The 22,549-nt window shown below is 39.2% G+C and overlaps 1 protein-coding gene across 1 annotated transcript in view; it reads right to left on the reverse strand.

Moving 5' to 3' along the window:
• The window catches only part of slc2a6 (solute carrier family 2 member 6), a 44,764-nt gene that overhangs the window by 14,387 nt on the left and 7,828 nt on the right, over positions 1-22,549 (reverse strand). The window contains exons 2-7 of the mRNA XM_039763872.1: positions 22,160-22,313; positions 19,884-20,090; positions 9,834-9,933; positions 8,265-8,476; positions 3,367-3,516; positions 2,810-2,918 (exon numbers count right to left, since the gene is read on the reverse strand). Of these exons, the coding sequence (XP_039619806.1) occupies positions 2,810-2,918; positions 3,367-3,516; positions 8,265-8,476; positions 9,834-9,933; positions 19,884-20,090; positions 22,160-22,313 (932 nt within the window). The remainder of the gene's footprint in view (positions 1-2,809; positions 2,919-3,366; positions 3,517-8,264; positions 8,477-9,833; positions 9,934-19,883; positions 20,091-22,159; positions 22,314-22,549) is intronic.

Consider the following 22,549-nt stretch of genomic DNA (forward strand, 5'->3'; position numbering starts at 1 on the left):
TTCTCTCTAATTGTATTTTCTTGCCATCCTAATGTTTGCATTGTATGCCTTATATAGCTGAGCTTTTCTTTTCTTTGCAGGTTCTTGTTAGCTCCTTATACACCCCTTGTAGAGTTCTGTTTAAATTCTTACAACTTCTAACTTTCAGGATGAACTAGTCCAGCAGCATTTATTAATATATGTTTAAACCTGCTCTACTGCATTTTAACTGACACCCCTTGTAAACGCTTATCCTAGTGTATATTTTTAGATTGTGATGCAAGTGCTCAAAATATGCCCTCTTAAAGTTAAATTTAAGAATTTTAAATGTGGCATATGTGCCCTGACAAAACACAGTGAACTATATTATATTATTTTCACTAGATCCTAATAGTTCAATCATGTGTATCTCCTGAATTTTATCCTGGTTATTACATCATGCTTCTCCTCTAATATAGTAGTTGAGTAAAATTAATTTATATGATCTCCCATTAAATATGAGGTTTGTACATACCGTCTTATTGCATAAATGATGAGGAAATCATGTCATTTAAAAGGAGCTTTCTGATAGATTGAGAAGCCTGAGAATAACCCACACAGACACATGGAGAACATGCAAACTATACACAAACAAAAACCAGGGATGAGGATTGAACCCTGGATGGTAGATTTGTGGGGCAGCCGTGCTTCACACTGTGCCACTGTGAATAAATGTAAAAATTATTTCTATTATATGTAACAAAACAAACTGTGTAGAAAAATACTCAGGATTTTAAATGGAAATGTATAAATCTACAGAAACATGAATTATCTGATATGATGCCATCACCTACTGCTAAGAGAAGCTTCTTCTAGAAGTCTAGAGTCTAAAACTCAATCCCTACCAAGGATATGTGGCAGCAAATAATAACTGACATTTGAAAAAAGTTCTAATTCAATAAGAATAATCAAATAAAACAGATTTGCGATTTTTAAGAGAGATTTTTCATTGGGATGTGTTACCTAACATTGTTTCTACTCCTAAAATATTGATATAGTGAGCATGTAAGCAGAATGTGAATATTTTCTATAGCCTTATCTTTCAGTTCACATCTCAGAAAAAAGAATGAAATTCAGCCATTCAGAGAATGTAGTTTTGTCCAATTTGTGCCATCATGTCATAATTTTATTAAACACTCTTCATCAATACTATACCACATTCCCGAATACTTATTTGTATTACCTGGAAGAGTCCTAATACAACATTTATATGATTCAGTGGGAAAGAGTGGCTCTGTATTATCTCAACATGGAATAAATCTAATTCTCTTTACGAAGATCCATTTAAAACCTTTTCAGAACTTCGCAGGAACTCAATAATATAATTCTAAGGTAACATGGAGGGCCATAGCTTAACTTTTTATTGCGCAGACTGTTTGTCTAATATAAAAGAACTATTTTAGATGGGACTCTGTATCTACATTGCTTCCTTTGTCAGGTGGGGGATTGAATGTTAAGGTTTTTTAATGGATTGTTTCTGAGGCATATGTTACTATCGTTTGTCTGGTTGAGTTATATTCTGTAATAATAATACCATGATATTCTTAAATACATTTGATCCAGTTAAAGGTTATAGGGGTCTGTAGCCTGTGTCTCTTCAGAATTAGTTACAAGGCTGGAAACAGTACTCACAGGGTATCAGTCCATGACATGGCCTACTTGTGTGCATGCCCACACTCATACACGGCCAGTTTAGAATTATCTGTCATCTTAACCTGCATTTTTGTAGAAGGAAACCAGGAATAGAGGGAGAGAAAATCCATGCAGACTCCACATTGACATCGACTGGGCATCCAATTCAAATCCTGGAGGCTTAATTCATGAGACAACAAGTGCTAAGCGCTCAAGGTATTTATGTTCTGACTATTCCTTCATTTAAAAAAAGTGAAGTTGGGGTATACTGCTTTCTTTAGTTTTTAATTGTTTTTTCTTAGTCATGCAATGTTTTACAATATGAATTACTAATTTTTTGTCCTTTTATTTGTGTCTTATGGTTTGTTTGAGTCATTTATTGAAATTACAGAGGTAAAAAGGCACAGTTCTTGCTGCCTGTATAGGGCTATTGTAGCTATACTTGAGGTGCAGAATGTTACACATTTGAAAGTACTTAGGAGACTGAGAACTGTAGCTAAGGCATTTCCCTTGCTGTCAGGCTTTGTCTTTTATGGTGTCTATAATGATGAACCCTCTCTCACTGCACTAGGTGGGACACTACAGCCTACTTTTCTCACTACTCAAAGCACTTTACATAGACAGAGGGGATCCACTTCACCTACCACCAATGTGTAGCATCCATCTGAATGGTGTGTTAGCAGCCATTTATGTGGCAGTTCACTCAGTACACATTAGCTATTATGCGGTAAAGAGGAGAGAGAGATAGTTAGCCAATAAGGGACAAAAGATGGATGATTATGAGGCCGGAATGACCAGGCTATGGTGGGACATTTAGTCAGTACATCAGGAAACACTCTACTCCTTTCGAAAGATGCTCAGGGATTTTTTATGACCACAGAGAGTCAGAATCTCATATGAAGGACAACGCCATTTTTTAGAGCACAGTGTTCCCGTCACCGCACTAGAGCACAGACCAAGGGGTATGCGTCACCTGTTGGTCTTCCAATAGCAACCTAAGAGTCTCATTGATGCTCTCTTATCTCCCTTGATTATCCTTCACCACTGTGCACTTAATAAACATCATATGTTCATTTTCCCAAAAATCACTTGACCATTGCACCCAAAAAAAAAAAAAAAAATGCCATGCAGATTGCTCAAAGCGGCATGGGTAACTCACTTGACACAAAAAGAAGAATCTTCCTCCCGGCTTTATCCATGCAGCTGGCAGAAATGGTAACAGAGATCAGCCGCACTGCACCTACAAGGGCCGCATCAAATTGTGCTGGCTGGTGGAAGACAAACAAGGACACAGTGTAAACGTTGATGCCATTTCTACCCTGTACTTTTTACTGCAATCAGTTTTTAACTCAACTGTTGCTAAATCTATGGAGGCCGCAACAATATACTGTATCACAGAAGTAGTTCATTCTAACAAACATTCTGCATTCTAAGAGGAAATACAAAACCGCAGTATGTTTTCCAGGTTGATCAGATATTAGAAGGTAAGAATTTTACTGTACTTTGTACACATGACAATTCAGCTTTACTATTAGAACACAATGTTATTATTAACATTACAGTGTCCTGGAGCCTGCAATAGATTTTCTGTGGCTACAATGGAAACACAGAACCCTGTTCTATAACAGACTTTTCTTGATAGCAGACTTTCTGGTTAAATGAACTTCCATAGACCAGAGGTAGCCAAAACTCTCTTTTTAGTCTTCAGTAACTTACCAAGATAACTTTGGTCTGCTTGAAAATGGGCTCCAGGTACACAAGGATGGGAGTGATGCCAGTCATCTGCTGCAGAAATCTCATGCCCACAGAGATAAGGATGGGTTTGTACACGCGGGGATTCTGGAGCTCTGACCAGGAAAGTTTACCCTGTGGAGGAGATATGTAGTTGGTCATATGTACTTGTTGTCTCCTGCCTGCTTCTAATGGAACACATGGGTGCTGTATTCACAAACTAACATGCCCTCTACACAGAATTGTCAGTCTCTCAGACTTACTTGGCATTGCTCAATTTCAGATTTTAAATGTACTTTTTTTTCCCCCTTTTTTAACCATCTTTAAGAAATTTTTATTGTTGGCCAGGTCTGCAGTAAAATATAAAATGTGTGGAAGAGCTGACTTATGGTCTGGACTAGGAGGTCACATCTGAATTTGAAGGTGGACCCTTAATCAGAATGACATGTTCACTAATGTTCTTCAATGTTGCTGCAGCTTTGACAAACCAAGTTATTCACTCTTACAAGCAGATAAATGATGCTTTTATTATCCTGCTTTCATAGAAATATTAACAAGCTTAGTACTTAAATGCTGAATTACTAATATTCCATTTTTGTTGAGGAAAAAATGAAAGGTGAGGGTGGAAGCAAGTGTCTCTATATAAAAGAGAATTTGAGAATGGAAAGTGACCTACTGGTAAAGTCACACGAAGAATCACATTATGTATGAGTGGCACTGTGGCATAGTGAACTGAAGTTGCCATTTTAATTTCTACCCATGCCTTACAAATGGAATTGTGAGTAAGTCTCTTAACCTACTTTCATTTTTGTGAAAAATATAAATAACTATTTCTGTAGAGTTGAATTTGTACATTTTCCTGGGTGAAACTGTCTGGTAGATGTATAAATGTAATATAAAATACTGTATATTGTTAAGGGCACTATGAGGTGCAGTGATATTTCACAGTGCCAGGAGCTTTGTTTTGTATCTAGGCCCAGATATTATCTACAGTGAGTTTGCTTGTTCTCCTCTTGTCTGTGTGGGATATTTATTGAGTGGACAAGCTATTCTCTGTATCCCAGGTTAAATTGATTGGAAACTCTGCATGGCTTCATGTAGGCCTGTGAGTTATGATATGGTCTGGCACCTCCTCTATGGTTAGTTTCTGCAATGGGCTCATTGCTGCAGAGACAGTCTCCAGCTCTGTCACCCTGAATGGTGAAAAGTAGACATAGGAAATGAATGGATGAGTATATTAACATTGTGAACAATTATCAGACAATCACTGATAAAGTATGCAGCACAACACTGGCCCAGGCTTCGGTCTTGTCATATCTGGACTACTGCAACTTCTTTCTGGCAAGACTACTGGCATCTGTCACCAAGCTGCTGCAGATGATCCAAAATGCAGCAGCACATTTGGTGTTCAACAAACCGCGGCAGGCACAAGTCACCCCTGTTTTCAAATCACTATGTTGGTTCCCGTAGCAGCACAAATTAGGTTCAAATCCTTGATGCCAGCCTACATAGTAGTCAACAGGTCAGCACCTTTATATATTAAGACACTTCTGAGGTACTTTGCTCCTTTCTCGACCACTCAGGTCTGCTGATGAATGGCATCTAGTGATGCCACCTCTGCATGGTATCAAATCTCAATCCAGACTCTTTTCATGTGTAGCTCCTAGCTGGTGGAACTATCAAACAATCAACATTTATTTATATAGCACATTTTCATACAAAAAAATGTAGCTCAAAGTGCTTTACAAAATGAATAGAAAAATAGAAGACACAATAAAAAATAAACATAAGTCAACATTAATTAACATAGAATAAGTAAGGTCCGATGGCCAGGGTGGACAGAAAAAACAAACAAAAAAAAAAAACTCCAAAAGCTGGAGAAAAAAAATAAACTAGCTGCCCACCTCCATTTGTAATTTAGACTCCCTTAATATGTTTAAGAAACATTTGAAGACTATCATATTTGGTGAATTTCTGTCTAACTGACATTAGCTGGTAGGTTTCTGCAATCTAGGCATTGTTATGAGTTTATATTTTGCTCTGAGTTCTTCACTTTCAATATTAATTTTGTAATATTGTCCTGTAACATTTGTTCCTAAACAATCCCCAAGACTGATATTTACTTGATTATGTTAATCCCCCTTTGGATAAAAGCATCTGCTCATCAAACAAATGGAAATGGAAATGTAAACATAAGCATTACATTTTCAATTAGAGAGGGTATGGCATAAAGTATGCATGTATATAAGTATGTATTTATTTATTATCACTGTGATTATTAATCATATAATATCTCTAAACGCTCAGACAATTTTATTTTGAATATTATATATCATGGTTATTGTTCATTTTGATGAGACTGTGTGACACAATGTTATATTATGTTATGTGATAGTGTGTTAATTTACATACGCACTTAGTCTATGCAGTCATTTTCTGAACTACGTTTTCCTGCACAAGATCATTGTAAGAAACAGACTACTCCATCAGATATGAGCAGAAACCAGTGTTAAGTTGGAATCCAGTACATTTTTGAGTTCAGCTACGCAAACTCTTAAGGCAATTGTGATTTCCATATTAACCTAACAAACAACCATAGACGAAAACTGGTATCTGCTGTGATCAACGTGCATATGGGAAACAACTTTGAAGCTCATGGAAGGGTAATTCCACCCCAAGTCTGTCTTTTAATTCCTCTCTTCTTCCTCCAAACACAGGTCAGAAAACTGACAGGTCAAAGATCTCCAATGTCACTTCTGTTTTCCAGTCACTTGGGCCACCAATTCCTGCCTTGCTGTTTTGTAACCACCACTATCGCCACCATGAGTCGGTCTAGCAATAGATCTGAGTCTGGAAAGATGTTACTCTGATGGATATGAAATCAATTTTGTTATTTGTTTGTCAACGAGTATACAGGGATCACACCGTTTCACCGACAAAAGTGCTATAGACATATGCGCCCCGACAAAACCACGAGGCAAATGCGCGCCATCAAAATCGCGAGGGAGGCCAAGAGAGTGGGACGCCCTTGCTGCAATTCTTCCTACATATGCAGGGCGTGATCTTAAGGACTATCTACGTGCCGTGCTGATGGCATGCCGTGTCTCATAATATTGACTTCTAAAATAAACATTATTAGGCCTATATATGCTTTAAACTAGTAATTCATGTTTAATGAAACTTTCGCGATTTTGACGGCACATTTTAATCAGCGCTATTTTGTCGGCGCGCATATGTCTATCTCGCAAATGTTGACTCACAATCACACTGCTTGTGCCCTAACACTTTGTCTTTTGTTTCACTGAACAGAACATGAAAACTGTTATCTGAAAGGCACCCAATGGCATCTTGAACCAAGATCCAAGATATAAACTAGAGTTTAGGCACAGAAATGTGGTAACACTACCTGCTGCATTAGCTATTGTGTAGGCATTTATTTAGTTAAGATAATATCTGTCTTACTGTTTATGCAATAAGCTCTGTCAATCTACAGTAGTAAGGACTGCATGTATCTATACAATCTAAATGACGTGATGGTACTGTGCTACTTGACTTTGACAGTGGCGGTGTTGCTTCAATAAATGTCTTTTGGCCTAGAGTCTTGACAGCACAGGGAGTGCAACTACCAGCGACAGTACAAAACTCAGTTTCCTGCTTGTGCCATCAACTCTTCAAAACCCCTTGCCCTAAATCACAGGTGTCAGACTCCAGTCCTGGAGGGCCGCAGTGGCTGCAGGATTTCATTTTAACCATGTTCCTCATTGTTGATCAGTTTTGGCTGCTAATTAACTTCTTTTGCCTTAGTTTTAATTAATTTGACTCAGGCCCATCAGTTGTCTCTTTTTTCCTTAATTAGCAGCCAAACAATAATGAGACACAAAACATGAGCAGCTCACCTGTGCCCATCACACAATATCTAAAAATAAAGAAAGATCTTGGTAAGGTTGATCTCCGAGGTCACCCAAACAACTTGACAATGTTCTTAGAAAAAATAGAAAAATCAACAGTTTTGGAAACGTCTGCTGTGGCAGAATGAGAGCAGCAACAAGCCATGGAATTAAATAATGGGTTTAATTAACAGCAAGAATCAGCTTCCCATTACGAGATTGGTTGGAGTTTGAAATCCCAGTTTAGCTGTTCATCCGTTAGCTCGTTTCACATCTCATTTCTGTTTGGCTGTCTTTTAATGAAGAGAGAAATCAATTCAGAGGACAGAATCCTCCAAAACAGGGCTATTAAAATTAAGGAGTGAATTAGCAGTGAAAACTGGTCACTGATTAGGAAAAAGAGTTTGAATGAAAACCTGCAGCCACTGCGGCCCTCCAGGACTGGAGTTCGACACCGCTGCAGTCTAAATCATGAATCTGAACATCCTGAACTACATGTTTGGTGTTTACTTAAAGTTCAAATGGGGTATAACAGCTCTGTTGAGAATGGAGTAGGATAGGATTCAACTTTACTAATCTACTGGACAGATTTATTTCATCCTCCTGCAAAGGTACCTGATCAAAGGCTGGATGCAGAAGAAATAATTGATAAAGAACATTGCCACTGGCTATCATGTGATGTGCTTAAGGGAAAGTTTAAGTTTAAGAGTTTTTAGATGCAGGGTTGTGTTTATGTATCTGGATTTGCAGTATTCATTACTGTGAACGTATATGAACTAGGGGAGTTGGCTAGAGGGGCTATCATTTCTTCTTCTTCTCTTGTGCAGTCAGATCTTAAATAGCTTCATTCAGACATGATGTTGTCACATATAGTTACCACCTTGGGTTTCGTTTATATATAGAGATTCAAATACATCAAATACTGCAGCTGATTTATTAAGGGACAGGTATTAATGACTGTTCTTTCATTCATGAAACTGGTTAGGTTTCTCCTACCTGCAAGTTCAAACTCCTCTCTATACTTCTGTATTCACGCATATAGTCAGAGGTTTTTCCTCGCAGCCAAACAAGTGATTGCTCTGCCTCTTCTCCTTTGTTTTTTGAGATAAGGAAACGAGGAGACTCTGGCATAAAGCACAGTAAAATCAACATAATCAAAGCAGGGACCTCTCCTGCCACAGCCAGCCAGCGCCATGGAAGAGCCAGTCCTGTAGAAGAAGAGAAGACAGAAAATGTTTTAAAGCTATGCCTGATTCCGATAAACATAACAAATCATATTGGACTGGGCTTATTTATAAAAAAGGGAAATGTTTAATGCTGCATTCCATTTGCAGTAGGAAGTTGGAATTTCCGAGTTCTTTGTCAGAATTTTCAATTGGAACAACCCCTTAAGTCAGATTTCCAATTCGGAAACAGATTTAACTCTGCCAAGTCCAAGTTTGTCCAACTTCAGATTATGACGCGAATCCAAACTTGTGACGTACACTGCAAACTAAAGTATTATAATGTTTATTAGCATTTTTGTCTAATTGTGTCTCATTCAATCAGCTGCACACACAGCACTGTCAAACTGTCTATCTGTGGTCATGTTGCTATGGTGTTTGGAAGCGCAAAGTACCAAATAATGCATTGTTATCAACTGCTACTTATTCTGATGGAGCAAGCACAACAAGTCCTGGATGTGTCCCTATTGGTTTTCTGAATAGGGGTCATTTCATTCCCGGCTCCAACATTCGACTTCTGAGGTAAATGGAATGCAGCAAAAAGCCCAGAGTCATCTTTTTGTCTCTCTTCTGTATGAAAAATCCTGCATATTCTATTTAATCTACGCAAAACTATGACAGAAGCATTTTATATCACAGACATCTCAAAATCCCCAAACCTTGCTGCACTGTAATGCCTGGTTGTAGGCTTTCTTCTTTGGAGAACACTTCTCTTCTTATTCTTATTTTACATTTGATATATGCTGTTATCTATGTATAAAGCACGTTTTACTTCCAACCATAAAGATGAATTGCTTTGAAAATTACTATAAATCAGTACATTTATCAAATTATTTATTAATGTGGTTTTTTCATTGCAATGTAGCAGACAGCAACAAGTTTCAGGTGGGAAGCAATCATAGCACATACTCACACAAACTGCCACATATCTGCACTTTGGGATCATTTATTGGAATTCATTAATTCAACATGTCTATCTCTGGGATGTGAAAGGAAACTGAAGCATCTGAAGAAAGCTCACTGTGCAAATTCCTCACAAATGGTGACCAGGTTTGTAATCAAATCCAGGTCTCTGGAGCTTGGATGAGACAATGCTCAGTATTGTACGATCATGTTGCACACATGATAATAGTGCAGATTATAATCAATATATAAAAATGAAACATGCTTGATTGCTTAATTAAGGAGTAGTGAGTAGCAGAAATGACTAGCAGGAATTTTCATTTTATAGGCAACAAGTAAAGTTGATACATCCAACCTTTGAAATATTTGGATATGACAAAATCTCTCATTCAGAAGGGTAAAATTTCAAATAAAAATGAAATCCATAAAAGGTTCTTACCAAGCGCATACAGAGCTAGTGAGCCAAAGACAGCTGTCATCTGAGGGCAGGATCCTAACCTGCCACGCAACTTGGGGTTGGAAATTTCAGAAACATACACCTGAAAGACAAGAACAAGCAACAATCTGTTCATGTGCTGGTTCTCATACCTGCACTAAGTACTAATCAGCAAACAAGCATGTCACACACTTTATAACGTCACATGAATAAAGATAAGTAACATGATAAAAATGTAATTATCCTGGGCCTGAATATTAACAGAAAATACTATCAAATATCTTTTGCATATCAAGTCTTGCAAAATCAAGACAACAAAAACCTGAACAATCAAAGCAGTAATAAAATATGGTTGTGAAAGCTAAAAAATTAGAAAAGTGAAACAAAAAGAACTTTGGTTCAGTAATTTGAATCCCAAGGAATACAAATCAGTAGGGCTTACAGTTGGCCAAATTGGACTCAATTACACGCGTGAGCCATTTTTGTTAATCTGGCTAATTTTGAGTTGATACTGCCCTATGCCACATCTCTGCTAGCCTTGCACTAGGGAAGACTTCCTCTAGAATGAGACAATGCTTATTGTTAATGTAAGGGAGTCAGGAGGGGAAGCATAATCAGGAAGTCAGGGTGAAAAACAAAAAATCAAACCAAATATGTCATGAAAATTACAATGGCATAAAAAATGAAGACCATTATACTAAAAGGGAGTTTGTTAGAAGAAAAGGAGTTTAACTAGCAAAAAAGACACAACAAATTCTATTGTTTTTATCTGAAACTGAAATGAGTTTTTCTTTATTTTTTAAATAAGTTCCTTGCATGAAATAAGATTACAACCAGTACATCATATAGAAAATTATTGATGCCATCAATAAAGCCACATAAAATCACCTAAGCAATGAATAAAATTACCCTTTGGGAAAATATTCAAAAAGAGCCAAAAATATACACCACAAAAACTCCTGATGTAGTTAAACCTCATATTGTAATTGGGTACATTCTGAGCACAGTAAGACCATATCAGCTAGCAGAATTGTTTAGGTGCAGATTCAAAATGTTAAGGAGGACATGGTGGTATTATTAGTGTAATGACTGTGCTGAAAGGGAGTCTGTCCAAAATACAGTTTTTAGGAGTTTGAGACTTACAAATTAGTTTATTTTACAGGGACAAACTGGAATTGCAGTCAGAAAACAACCCTATCAAGTCCAACACTTAAGAAAATGCAAGAAGACTAAAGAAAAAGGTCAGAATTCTTAGTCAAAAATGTAAGATGCATCCCACAGTGAATCACTACTTTAATTTGCAACACAGGGAAAAAGGCAGGAAACAAACCTCGGGCAGGACGCCAGCCCACCACAGGCCGTTTGGCTTACGTATCAGCAAAATCATAAAATTGCCTGGTCAAGCACACCAAATGTCATGATGGCCATATATTAAAGGCTGTGGCGTTGATTAGAGCTGTCATGATTCAGGAGATTTTATCAATTCATTTTGGGTTTTTAGAATTTTTTGTATTACCTTAATAAAGCTTAAGTTCTTCTTCAGTTACCGTCTATTCTGTGACATTGATGCTTTGTATTTTGATTAACATTTTGTGCTTAATGTCTCCGATGGCCACCACCAGTTTACAGTACAGTTAGAAGTACAAAACAGTCATTGCTAAATGCACAGTCCTGAATGCCATTCATGCATGATTTCAAGGCTGGAGCGGAGTCTTACTCAGCATCCAAGATTATGAACATTTCAAAACAAATCTCTCTTTCACTTCCTTTGAATTCTTTTGACTCTCAGTTTCCTTTTTCTTTTTAGGTTTTAGATTTCATTTAGGAATTAGTTACTTCATGTGGTTTGTTTGCAGCTTAGATCTTTACTTTGATTACTGATTTCTTCATTTTACAATTCTTTTATCATTGCTCACATGGCCTGTCAATTATCACCTTGACAAATTAAGAGTGAACCAATTAAAAAAGATTTATTCATCATTAATAATAATAATAATCTATATATGTAATTCACTAAGGCAAGACAACCATGGAAAGCACGCCAAAAGGGGCGTGGATTCACTAAGCCACCGATAAGTGAGACACCTATGGCGCACGCAGGAAGGAGCCACACCCACCAACTCCAAGCCCATTGGATACGACGACGACTCGCAGGGCCACGCCCACCAACTCGGTTGCGACGACACAGAAAAAATGGCGTCATTTATATTTGTCTGTCGTAGAGGCCACATGCAGTGCAGGTCAGGTTAATGTCATGTGCATGTCATGCACCTCCGAGCTACGCTGACTGTTCATAGAGGCATGTTCCTCGCGGAGGTGAATCGCCATATGCAGCGTGTGAAACTGTTTGCGAGGGGTATCCCATGGGATCCTTAAAAAAAATCCTTTACAACTAAGGTTAAAGCACAATGAAGTAAGCAGTCTTTAAAAACCGACTTTTCGGTTATGATGCACGACCGCGTACACCATAGCAAACTGTTTTACACGCTACATACAGCTATTCGCATCCGAGACAAACATGCGTCTTCTTAGATGCTCCTGCAGGAACACGGAAGACGTTTTCCTGCCCACCAACACTCATTTTTCACCGGCCAGCGTCTACCCTCACTCTCCAGGCATTCACACTGCCTGCCCATTTGCCCGGACGTAAAAACTCACCGACCACCCAGTTAGTCCCATTCGTCTGTGGTAAGAGTCCACAAGCACGTCTGAGCCACGCGGCGTTTGTTATGCCGCGGGTTCACTATTGTGTTGTATTCTGCTCTATCCAGAGTTCCATCTTTTCATTCACTTACTGTTGTATTCTCACACCAACCCGTTTTAGACATCCGTGTCTTTCCAGAACTGTTTAGCATTCTATAAATAATTATGCACGAGATTGACCGTGTGTCTACCCAGCGCAGAGAGGCGTGGGTAAGCCGTGGAATTCCCACTAAGTGTGACTTATACGCTCCCACTCATTACGTCCCTACCCTTTGTGCACACCCCCCTCTTACTGTGGTCGGGTATCTTGGTGGATTATATATAAAAAAGCAGCCAAAACCGAGAGGTACCCCATAGGGTCCTTAAAACATTCCTTTACAACTGAGGTTAAAACACAAAGAAGTGAGCAGTCTTTAAAAACCGAGTTTTCGTTATGACGCTCGACCGCGTGACCATAGCAAGCTGTTTTACATGCTACATACAGCAATTCGCATCCGCGACAAACATGCGTCTTCTTAGATGCTCCTGCACTTTGTTCACAACACCCCCCCCGCTACTACCGTGGTCGGGTGTCTTGGTGGATTATATATACAAAGGCAGCCAAAACTGCACAGAGCAATGAAAAGTCTAGAGTTCCATCTTTTCATTCACTTTCTGTTGTATCCTAAAACCCTCCCTTTTTAGACAACTGTGTCTTTACAGAAGTGTTCAACCATCAATAAATAATTATGCGGCGTTTGTTATGCCGCGGGTTCACTATTGGGTTGTATTTTGCTCTCTCCACAGTTCCATCTTTTCATTCACTTACTGTTGTATTCTCACACCAACCCGTTTTAGACAACCGTGTCTTTCCAGAAGTTTTTAGCATTCGATAAATAATTATGCATGACATTGAGCGTGTGTCTACCCGGCGTGGGTAAGCCGTTGAACCCCATTCGGGCTGCAAACCGTGGAATTCCCACTAAGTGCGACTCATACGCTCCCACTGCTTACATCCCAACCCTTTGTGCACACCCCCCTCTCATCTCACTACTACCGTGGCCGGGTATCTTAGTGGATTATATATAGAAAAGCAGCCAGATCTGCACAGAGCAATGAAAAGTCTACGTCAGTCACACGTACATCTGAACTGTATAAAGACGACGACTCAAGTGACAAGTTGGAGGTGGGCACATGAGCGGGCTGTGCATACTGAACGAGAAATCAGCAGACTAGCATGATGGACGGAGCTGAATGGACGTCCTTCTCCTCTCCTCCCGTTCCAGCCTCCGCGCCGTGCACCCCCATCTCTCCGTCTGGCAGGAGAAGGCGCGAGGACGGTCCGCCAGGTTTCAGTCACGGACGATTGTGTGTTGGTTCATTCTGTGCACTGTTACAATGTTGCTTTTCTTGCTGATTTATTACATTACCGAGTTTTCAAATGTTACTTTTCTCCCAGTGCTTAAAAATCATTAAAAAACCAGCCTGATTATGTGGTGTATGGTACGCCGCGGGTTGGCTAGTAAGTTTTATTTATGTAGCGCCTTTCATACACTCAAGGAGACTTTACAGTTCAATAAACACATTAACTAGGCAATAGAAATTACATACAAGAAAATTAATAATACTCATTGAAGAAATGTGTTTTTAACAGGCGTTTGAAATGAATAATAGATTTTTCCTTGCGAAGGCTGAGAGGAAGAGCATTCCAAATTTTAGGGGCTATCACACTCTAAGCTCTGCCACTCATAGTTACTAACCTGTATTTAGGTACAGTGAACAAGTTAGCGTCCGATGATCTTAATGCAAAAGCAGGAGTGTAAGGAAGCAGCAGCTCAGACAGATAATGAGGGCCTAAACCATGGAGGGCTTTAAAGGTGAGAAGAATAATTTTATATTTGATTCTTGAAAAGACTGGTAACCAATGCAAATCATAGAGGACAGGAGTGATGTGAATATTTTTTAGTGTGTGTAAGTAAATGAGCAGCAGAATTCTGCATATTGTGATCTATTGATATATTTAGTCGATAGGCCATAAAACAATGCATTGCAATAGTCCAGATGGGTAGTGATGAAAGCATGAATGAGTGTTTCGGTATCTTTCACACTGAGGAATGAATGCAGATGAGAAATGTTGCGAAGATGAAGAAAAGCTGCTTGTAATATTGAGTTAATGTGTGCTTGAAAAGTAAGAAGCTGATCAAAGATGACCCCCAAATTACAGGCTGATGTTGAGAGTTCAACCAGGATCCCATCGACGTCAATTTTTAGCCAACGAAGGGTAGAGAGGAAAGATTTGGTACAACTAATACGATTTCTGTTTTATCAGGATTAAGTCGTAAAAATTATCTGTCATCCAATCATTGATTTCCAAAATACAATCAGTCAGTGCAAAAGGTGAAGATGTTGCAGTTGCATCAACACCAATATAAAGTTGCCATTGCAGCAGAAACTTAAACCATACTGACGAATAGCCTCACCTAATGGGAGCATATAGATGATAAAGAGAATTGGACCTAGAACTGAACCCTTGAGAGATACTTTGTGTGAGTGAAGTAGTGGCAGATTTGTGTTCCTTAATGAAGACATAATACTGGAAATCACTGAGTTATGATGTGAACCAAGAAAGAGCAGCACCAGTGATACCAATAGCTGAAAGTCAGGACAGTAAAATGTCATGGTTAACTGTATCAAAAGTTGCGCTTAAGTCAAGGAAAACTAGAATAGCCAGAATCTATGGTTATAAGTAAGTCATTGACTACCTTAAGTAAAGCAGTTTCAATGTCATGTAGTGTTCTGAGTCCAGATGGAAAAGGTTCAAGCAATTTATTCAAGTTTAAATAATTATTAAGTTGAGCAGCAACAACCTTTTCTAAGATCTTAGCCATACATGGAAGATTAGAGGTTAGGCGATAAAACTTTAGCTGTAAAGGATCTGAGCCAGGTTTTTTTAAGACAGGGGTTACAGCAGCAATTTTTAAATCACTTGGAACAACACAAATGCGGAAACTACAGTTGATAAAGTGAGAAATGGGAGCAGAAACTTTGTCAGTACAAACCTTAATCAGTAGAGTAGGGGCAGGGTCTAAGTGGAAAGTAGATTTATTTGATTTAGATATTACTTCAGCAATATTAGTAGGGTTAAATTTAGATAAACTAAAGATTTAGAAGTAGAAATGGTCAACAGAGATGAGAAAAGGTTGGTAGAGAAACCTTGATATATGGTCATAATTTTTGACTGAAAATAGTACAAAAATAGATTACAGTGCTCAAGAGAGGAATAAGAATTTTTAACAGCAGGTTGACAAAGTCTGTTAACTGTTTTAAAAAGAGATCTAGAGCGACAAGTACCAAAGTCAATAAGGGGGGGAATAGTACTTTGAATGTGCAGATGATAATCTATAAGTGTAGGACTGGTTTGTTCACTTTAGCAAATTGCCCATAAATGCTTGTTTTGCAAGGTTAGTTATTTGAAAAATGTACAGAATTTGGATGAATCTTAAAGAGCTAAGGAGGAAACTGTAAAGTTCACTTACTATACCTCTTGTCTGGGAAGTATGCTGTCCTCTATAAAACTGATCTTTTTTACCAGCCAAGGGAGTAGTACGCTCTGGCAGAGGTGAAACAAGAGTAAACTAATGGCATGCACTTCAGGACTGACTTTGCCTTTTAACTTTGTGTTGGAATCAACCATGAATCCCACAGAGGTTTATTTTCTCCAGAGATGCCACTGACTGGAGTTTTTGTTTTCTTCTTCTCTGCTGTCAACTGGCCATAGTCCAATAGTAAAGTTAATTGACTAGTATTGTTAGGATCCATTTACAGTATGTTAATCAGTTTGGACCTGCTTTGTTTTACTGTGTACAGTATTTAAATTACTTTGTACCTTTATGCGTAATTGTTATATGATTAGTAATTTGTAAAGCGTGTAATTATATTTTACCCGTGAACTTGCTGCAGCACTCAGTGTAGAGGGCTGTACAAAAATGAATTGAATTTGGAAACGTTTCGGAACAACTCTCCCACCAAGGCAAAAAAAGAAAGTGTTGAGTCACCTCAGCCACTTCCATGCCGGTAAATTGCAAATTAAGGTAGTGATTCACTAAAGGGGACGGCGCGGTTGTGCAGTGGGTAGCACTGCTGCCTCGCAGTTAGGAGACCTGGGTTCGCTTCCCGGGTCCTCCCTGTGTGGAGTTTGCATGTTCTCCCTGTGTCTGCATGGGTTTCCTCTGGGTACTCCGGTTTCCTTTCACAGTCCAAAGACATGCAGGTTAGATGCTTTGGCGATTCTAAATTGTCCCCAATGTGCGCTTGGTGTGTGTGTGTGTGTGTGTGTGTGCACGCACGCCCAGCGGTGGGCTGGTGCCCTGCCCGGGGTTTGTTTCCTTCCTTGTGCGCTGGGATTGGCTCCAGCAGACCCCCGTGACCCTGTAGTTAGGATATAGTGGGTTGGATAATGGATGGATGGATTCACTAAAGGGTGAATAAAGTAGAAGTGGAGAAAAAACTGCAAAATGCAATGTGACCATTTGTATGCCTTTCACCTCTCCCTCATTCTTCTTTATTTGCACTGTTAAAAAACTAAGAAAACACTCAGTCATCACAGTCTAACACCAAGTCAGTCAAGTTTCGGTTATTACCAGTCTGTCCAGTTAAAAAGGAGAAGCGATTGTGAATCAACTTCACCTGCTTTAGTGCAAATGAAAGTGATAGGACGTTCACTGGAGAGACAACGGCAAGACACCCCCAAAAAGGGAATTGTTTTTCAGGTGGTAGCCACAGACAATTGCTCTCTCCTTATCCTCCCTGACTGATTTTTCTCCACAATTGGCACCCCATTCTCTTCACAGATGAGTGTGGATTCACACTGAGAACATGTGACAGACGTGAAAAAGTCTGGAGATGCTGTGTGAACGTTAGGCAGCCTACAACATCATCCAGTAGGACTTGTTTGGTGGTGGGTCAGTGATGGTCTGGAGAGGCATATCTTTGGAGAGTAGCACAGACCTCCACATGCTGGGCAATGGTACTCTGACTGCTGTTATGCACTGGGATGAAATCCTCAGAGCTATTGTCAGACCTTACATTGGTGCAGTTCTTCCTGGTGCAGGACAATGCCCCACTTCATGTGGCCAGAGTATGTAGGTAGTTCCTGGATAACAAAGGCATTGATGCCATTGGCCGGCCTATATATTCCTCAGACCTGAATCCAATTGAAAATCTCTGTGACATTATGTATCTGTGCATCTGACTCTGCCAAGTAGCACCACAGGCTATCCAGAAGCTCACTGATGCCCTGATCCAGTTTTGGCAGGAGATCTCCCAGGACACCATCCACTGTCTCATCAGGAGCATGCCCAGAATAGTCGGGAGTGCATACAGTTATGTGGGGGATATACACTCTACTGAATCACATTATAAGTTGCTATCACAAAATTCAACCACATTGGATTACCCTGTGATTTCAATTTTGACTTTAATTTTCAGTAAAATGCTGAATCCAGCCCTCAATGTTTGGTCATTCTAGTTTCCATTCACTGTTGTTACATCCTTTTGTCCTCAATGCATTACACAGCATTACTCAGCATACTAAGATTTTCCACTTGAATATTTCGTTCAAATACATCTGATGTGAGATTTAAGTGCCCCCTTAATTTTTATTAGCAGTATATAAATGCTTCCTACTGGTCTGTCCTACATTCTGAAAAATGAAGGTGCCAAAGTAATTCTTCAGAGCAATGCCATAGGGGAGTCACTTTTGGTTCCTAAGAGAACCCTCCACATCAAGGTTCCTGAAAGAGCCTTTTATTTAGGCCTGTAATAGGTAACATGAATAGCTGTGAAGAGATGATAACAGATTTTTGAAATACCAGAGGGTTCTGGATTTTAAAATGATTCTCCATGGCATACAATTACACAGGTTTCCTTGATCTGTTGTGCCCTGCTAGGTTGCCTAATATACATCAAAGATTTTCATTTTGTCCACATATTAGGATCTTTCTTAAAGCCCAAAGAACCAGTTTCATATGCAGAGAACCCTTCCCGGAATTACAATGCCAAGCAATGGTTCAATGAGGAACCACACAGCCCAGTAAAATGATATTAAGGCACCATTATTTTTAACAGTACATATGTATGAACAAGTCAAGTGTATCATACCAACAATAAAGAAGTGAAGCTGAAAGCTTGCCTTTCCCAGTTTTGATACTAGAAACCTTACAGGCCTCTTCATGTAAGATTCCTTCCAAAATTCTGGTTAGGCATGCTGCCAGTTTGATTACAGTTGTATCTAACTATTGCTGTGTGTAGCAAACTCAGCTTGAAAGTCAGTCGTGATAAGCTGGCATCCAACCAAGGGTTACCACCTGTCTTGTGCCCATTGCTGACCCCATAATACATGTTGTGAATAACTGAGGGGAAAGAATGCAACAAGAAAAGACCTTTCTTGGCAGCTCATTACACTGGAGATAGTTTACATGGCAATTTACAAAGCACAGTTACACAACTTTGATTAGTGGTTGGCTTATTGGGAAAGACATGCTTTTGGACGGCAAACCACAAAGTCTAGGAACACGCAGGGTGCTGCTTGTTACAACACTTCTCGCCATTTATAGGCATTATGTTACAAAAAGTTATTACAGTTCTTCATCTTTGCCAGCTTACCATAATTTCTAGCTGGTCTTTTATTTGAACAGTTACAAGCACTGTATGATTTTGCTTCTATGATGTTATGCAACTCACATGGAAAAATAACCTAACATCCTCATTTCAGAAGAAGAACTTGTACTGATGCTGCTAAACACTTTACATGCAAGATGTCTGAGCCACCTTGCAGTACCCAAACATGTCTCATCTGTTTAAGCCATCAATGTGCTAGAAAAAAAAGGAATTCCCAAGAAACACAAACACACATCCACTGTCTGAATGCAAACATCAACCCAGTGATTCAGAAATAAAGTCCTTAGTCAATGTTATTTCTACCTCCATGGCTCAAGATATTTTTAGCTAACAGTTGTGGAAACCTCTTCATTTAATGTGTCAGTTATGGAGAATGAAAAAAAGAATCTATACTTCAAAGGAAGTATTCTTGGTAAATTGGAGTTAAACTAGGCACATGGTTATGCTACCCATCTAGCTTTGCAAGTTCATAAAGTCAAAACCAGGGGCTTGTTAGAGGCTAGATGAAGGACACAGGGATAGCAAAAGGTCTCACTTTATTTAAAAACTCCAAATTAGGTGGTGAATAGGCTATATGCTTGCTCTTAAATCACTTTATATTAAAGGGGACTTGTTGCAGGGTCTTTGACTGGACCAATAACATTAGTGCTTTTTAAGATATTTCTTAGCATAATTTTCTGTAAATTAACTCACCGGTATTGATGAAGCTGTTATTCCTCCTGCTACTCCTGTCAGGAAACGCCCAAGCAGCAACATCCAGAAATTCTGAGCTGCTGCCATTATGGCATAACCCACCACTGAAGGTATTGCAGACAACATGATCCAAAGCTTTCGGCCAAGCCTATCATTTAGTAGCATGCTGCTCAGACCCCCACTCGCAGCTCCTAGAGTGAAGATCGACTAGGTAGAGAGAGAAAGAGGAGGGAGACATTACACTGGAGATAGTTTACATGGCAATTTACTTGAAAAGGACTTCCTGAAATACTTAAAAAGTGTTTATTTGTGTAACCACCAATATTTTGGTACTAGATCTACCCTGTAATGGACTCACATCAACATAGAGTAACAGCCATGCCCAAGGGGGCAGACATTGTTATTTTATTTATGGTCATGTCTGATCATTTATATTTTTCATTTATACAGGTAAAATTCGATTACAACAAAATTTTCATTACAATGAAGTATTTTTATGATCTCGACAGTTTCCCCATGTGACGCAAGTCTATAGAAATCTCGTTACTACGAAGTACTGTACATTCAGCAGAAAAGACCTTGAAATGCCTGAATGAATCATCCACAGAGCAGCTAGTTCTGTGGCCGCTGCTCAGTTGTGCACAACGATCCCCAAACAGAAACACTGTAATTTTTTTTTCATTCTTCGAACTTTCCTCGTACTGTTTTTGTTTTTTTGTAAACTCTCTTGGGACCCCTCCCTGACTGGATGACACACCGAAGAGCGTCCCTAAGTCCGATCTCTGCATCTATGGAAGACTGTTTATCTGTTGCTAGGGCAAGAGCAAGCTCAAAGCTATGCTGCGTCTCTCCGCCAAAGCAAACAGAAAAGATATCGATGGGTGATGATGTAAATTCAGGAAACAGGATTACTTGATCACTGACCTGACCTGACTTGCTGTGTCCATGTATAGCAGAGTGGCAGATCACACTACAAAAAATAAATGTGCCATTCCTGTTTCAAGCTGAATAAAGCTGGTTTTGCTAAAGTACTGAGACTCAGCCTCGTGTTTTGGGGTGCAAGACAGGAACTTATAGCGCGCCCCCGATCTTTTATGATTTGCTTCTGTGTCGCTTCACTGCAGCGCTGTGAGCCTGCTGTTGCCCTGCCCTGGCAACGAACAAACAATCTTCCACAGATGCTGCAATCGTGCTTCGGGACGCACTTCAGCGTGTTGTTCCCATTGGGTGGGGAGTTGGGGGGTCTCAAAAGAGTTCAGAAACTTCAAAATATGAAGAAGAAAAGGATGATTTGGCTCCTGATTGATAACTGTGCTGTCCACAACATGCTTCCACATTTAGATAATGTTTGTGTTGAATTACTCCCATCCAACTGCACAGCAGTGCTTCAGCCATTGGATTTGGGCATCATTTGCACCCTGAAAGTGTATTATGGCAAGGAAATGCTGAGAAAAATTCTTGTCAGCATAACTTGTAGGCAGGAGGAGATTAAAATTAACACAAAAGAAGCTATTGAAATGATTGAAATGGCCTGGACACAAGTTAAAGAAAGCACTATAGTAACAAATACAGAATCTCATTACAACAAAATTTTCGTTACAACAAAATATTTTTTAGGTTCCTGGGAGTTCTTTGTAACAGAATTTTACCTGTATATCCTTAAATTGTGCTTTGATTAAAAAAAACACACCATTTTTGATAAGTGTGACACCATTATGCTTTGTTCATCTGAAGAAATACTGCTTCATAATGTACATATCCATACTAGATACCTTGAGAAATATCAGACACATGCAGGGAAAATACACAACCTCTAAAGACAATCCTGAAATAGTGAGTGACTTCCTCAAGTCATACCAAACAGTGGGATGCAGTGGTGGAACCACATTTTTGAGGCCTTGAAGCTTGAACTGTTAAAACCAGCAATGAGGTCTGGGTAACTACTGTTACCTTCTTCAACGGGTCTGTTCCATGAAAGATAACCACAAATTTTTGAAAAAGTTAACCACTACATGTAAGGTTTTTAAAAACCCCTTCTCATATACAGTAGTACACACCCAAAATATTAAGGGATTGTGGACTAAAGTTGTTTTAGGGGCCTTGAAGCTTCAGCTACATTAGTTTCATTGTAAATCCACCCCAAACGTGGTGTATAATACTGCATGTCACTGAATATTCATTTCTTGGACATTCATTTTGAGAAATAAACAGTAAAATGCTAATAGAGGCAGAAATGAAATTTGGCACTGAGGACAAAAATAGTTTTTTCACCTTACCCCAAACCATGATATCTGGTCAATGTTCAGCTTCAGGTTAGGATTGGGAGAATTTTGCATTTGCGGGATAACAGATGATGGGTAAACCATTGAATATCCAAAATTAAAATTCCCAAGGACTGCTGAAAACACCGCCAGGTACAGCCATTTGTTACTGTAAAAAAAAGGGATAAAATGAATACTTAACACCAGAGCCAGCACCAAAATGAAGGTGAATTAGGTATTCGACTAGGGCACAGATCATAAGCTGGAGGGAAACCCAGTCACACAGTTTAGCTACCTAACAGTTAGTTGGCGCACTAATTTTCTTGGCCTAGGGTGCAAAATAACCTAGCAGTGGCACTGCTTAAAACTACCACCAATGATTGGACTTCAGATGTATTCATGGCA

Source organism: Polypterus senegalus, chromosome 9, assembly GCF_016835505.1.
Source record: "Polypterus senegalus isolate Bchr_013 chromosome 9, ASM1683550v1, whole genome shotgun sequence".
Classification (NCBI taxonomy): Eukaryota; Metazoa; Chordata; class Cladistia; order Polypteriformes; family Polypteridae; genus Polypterus; species Polypterus senegalus.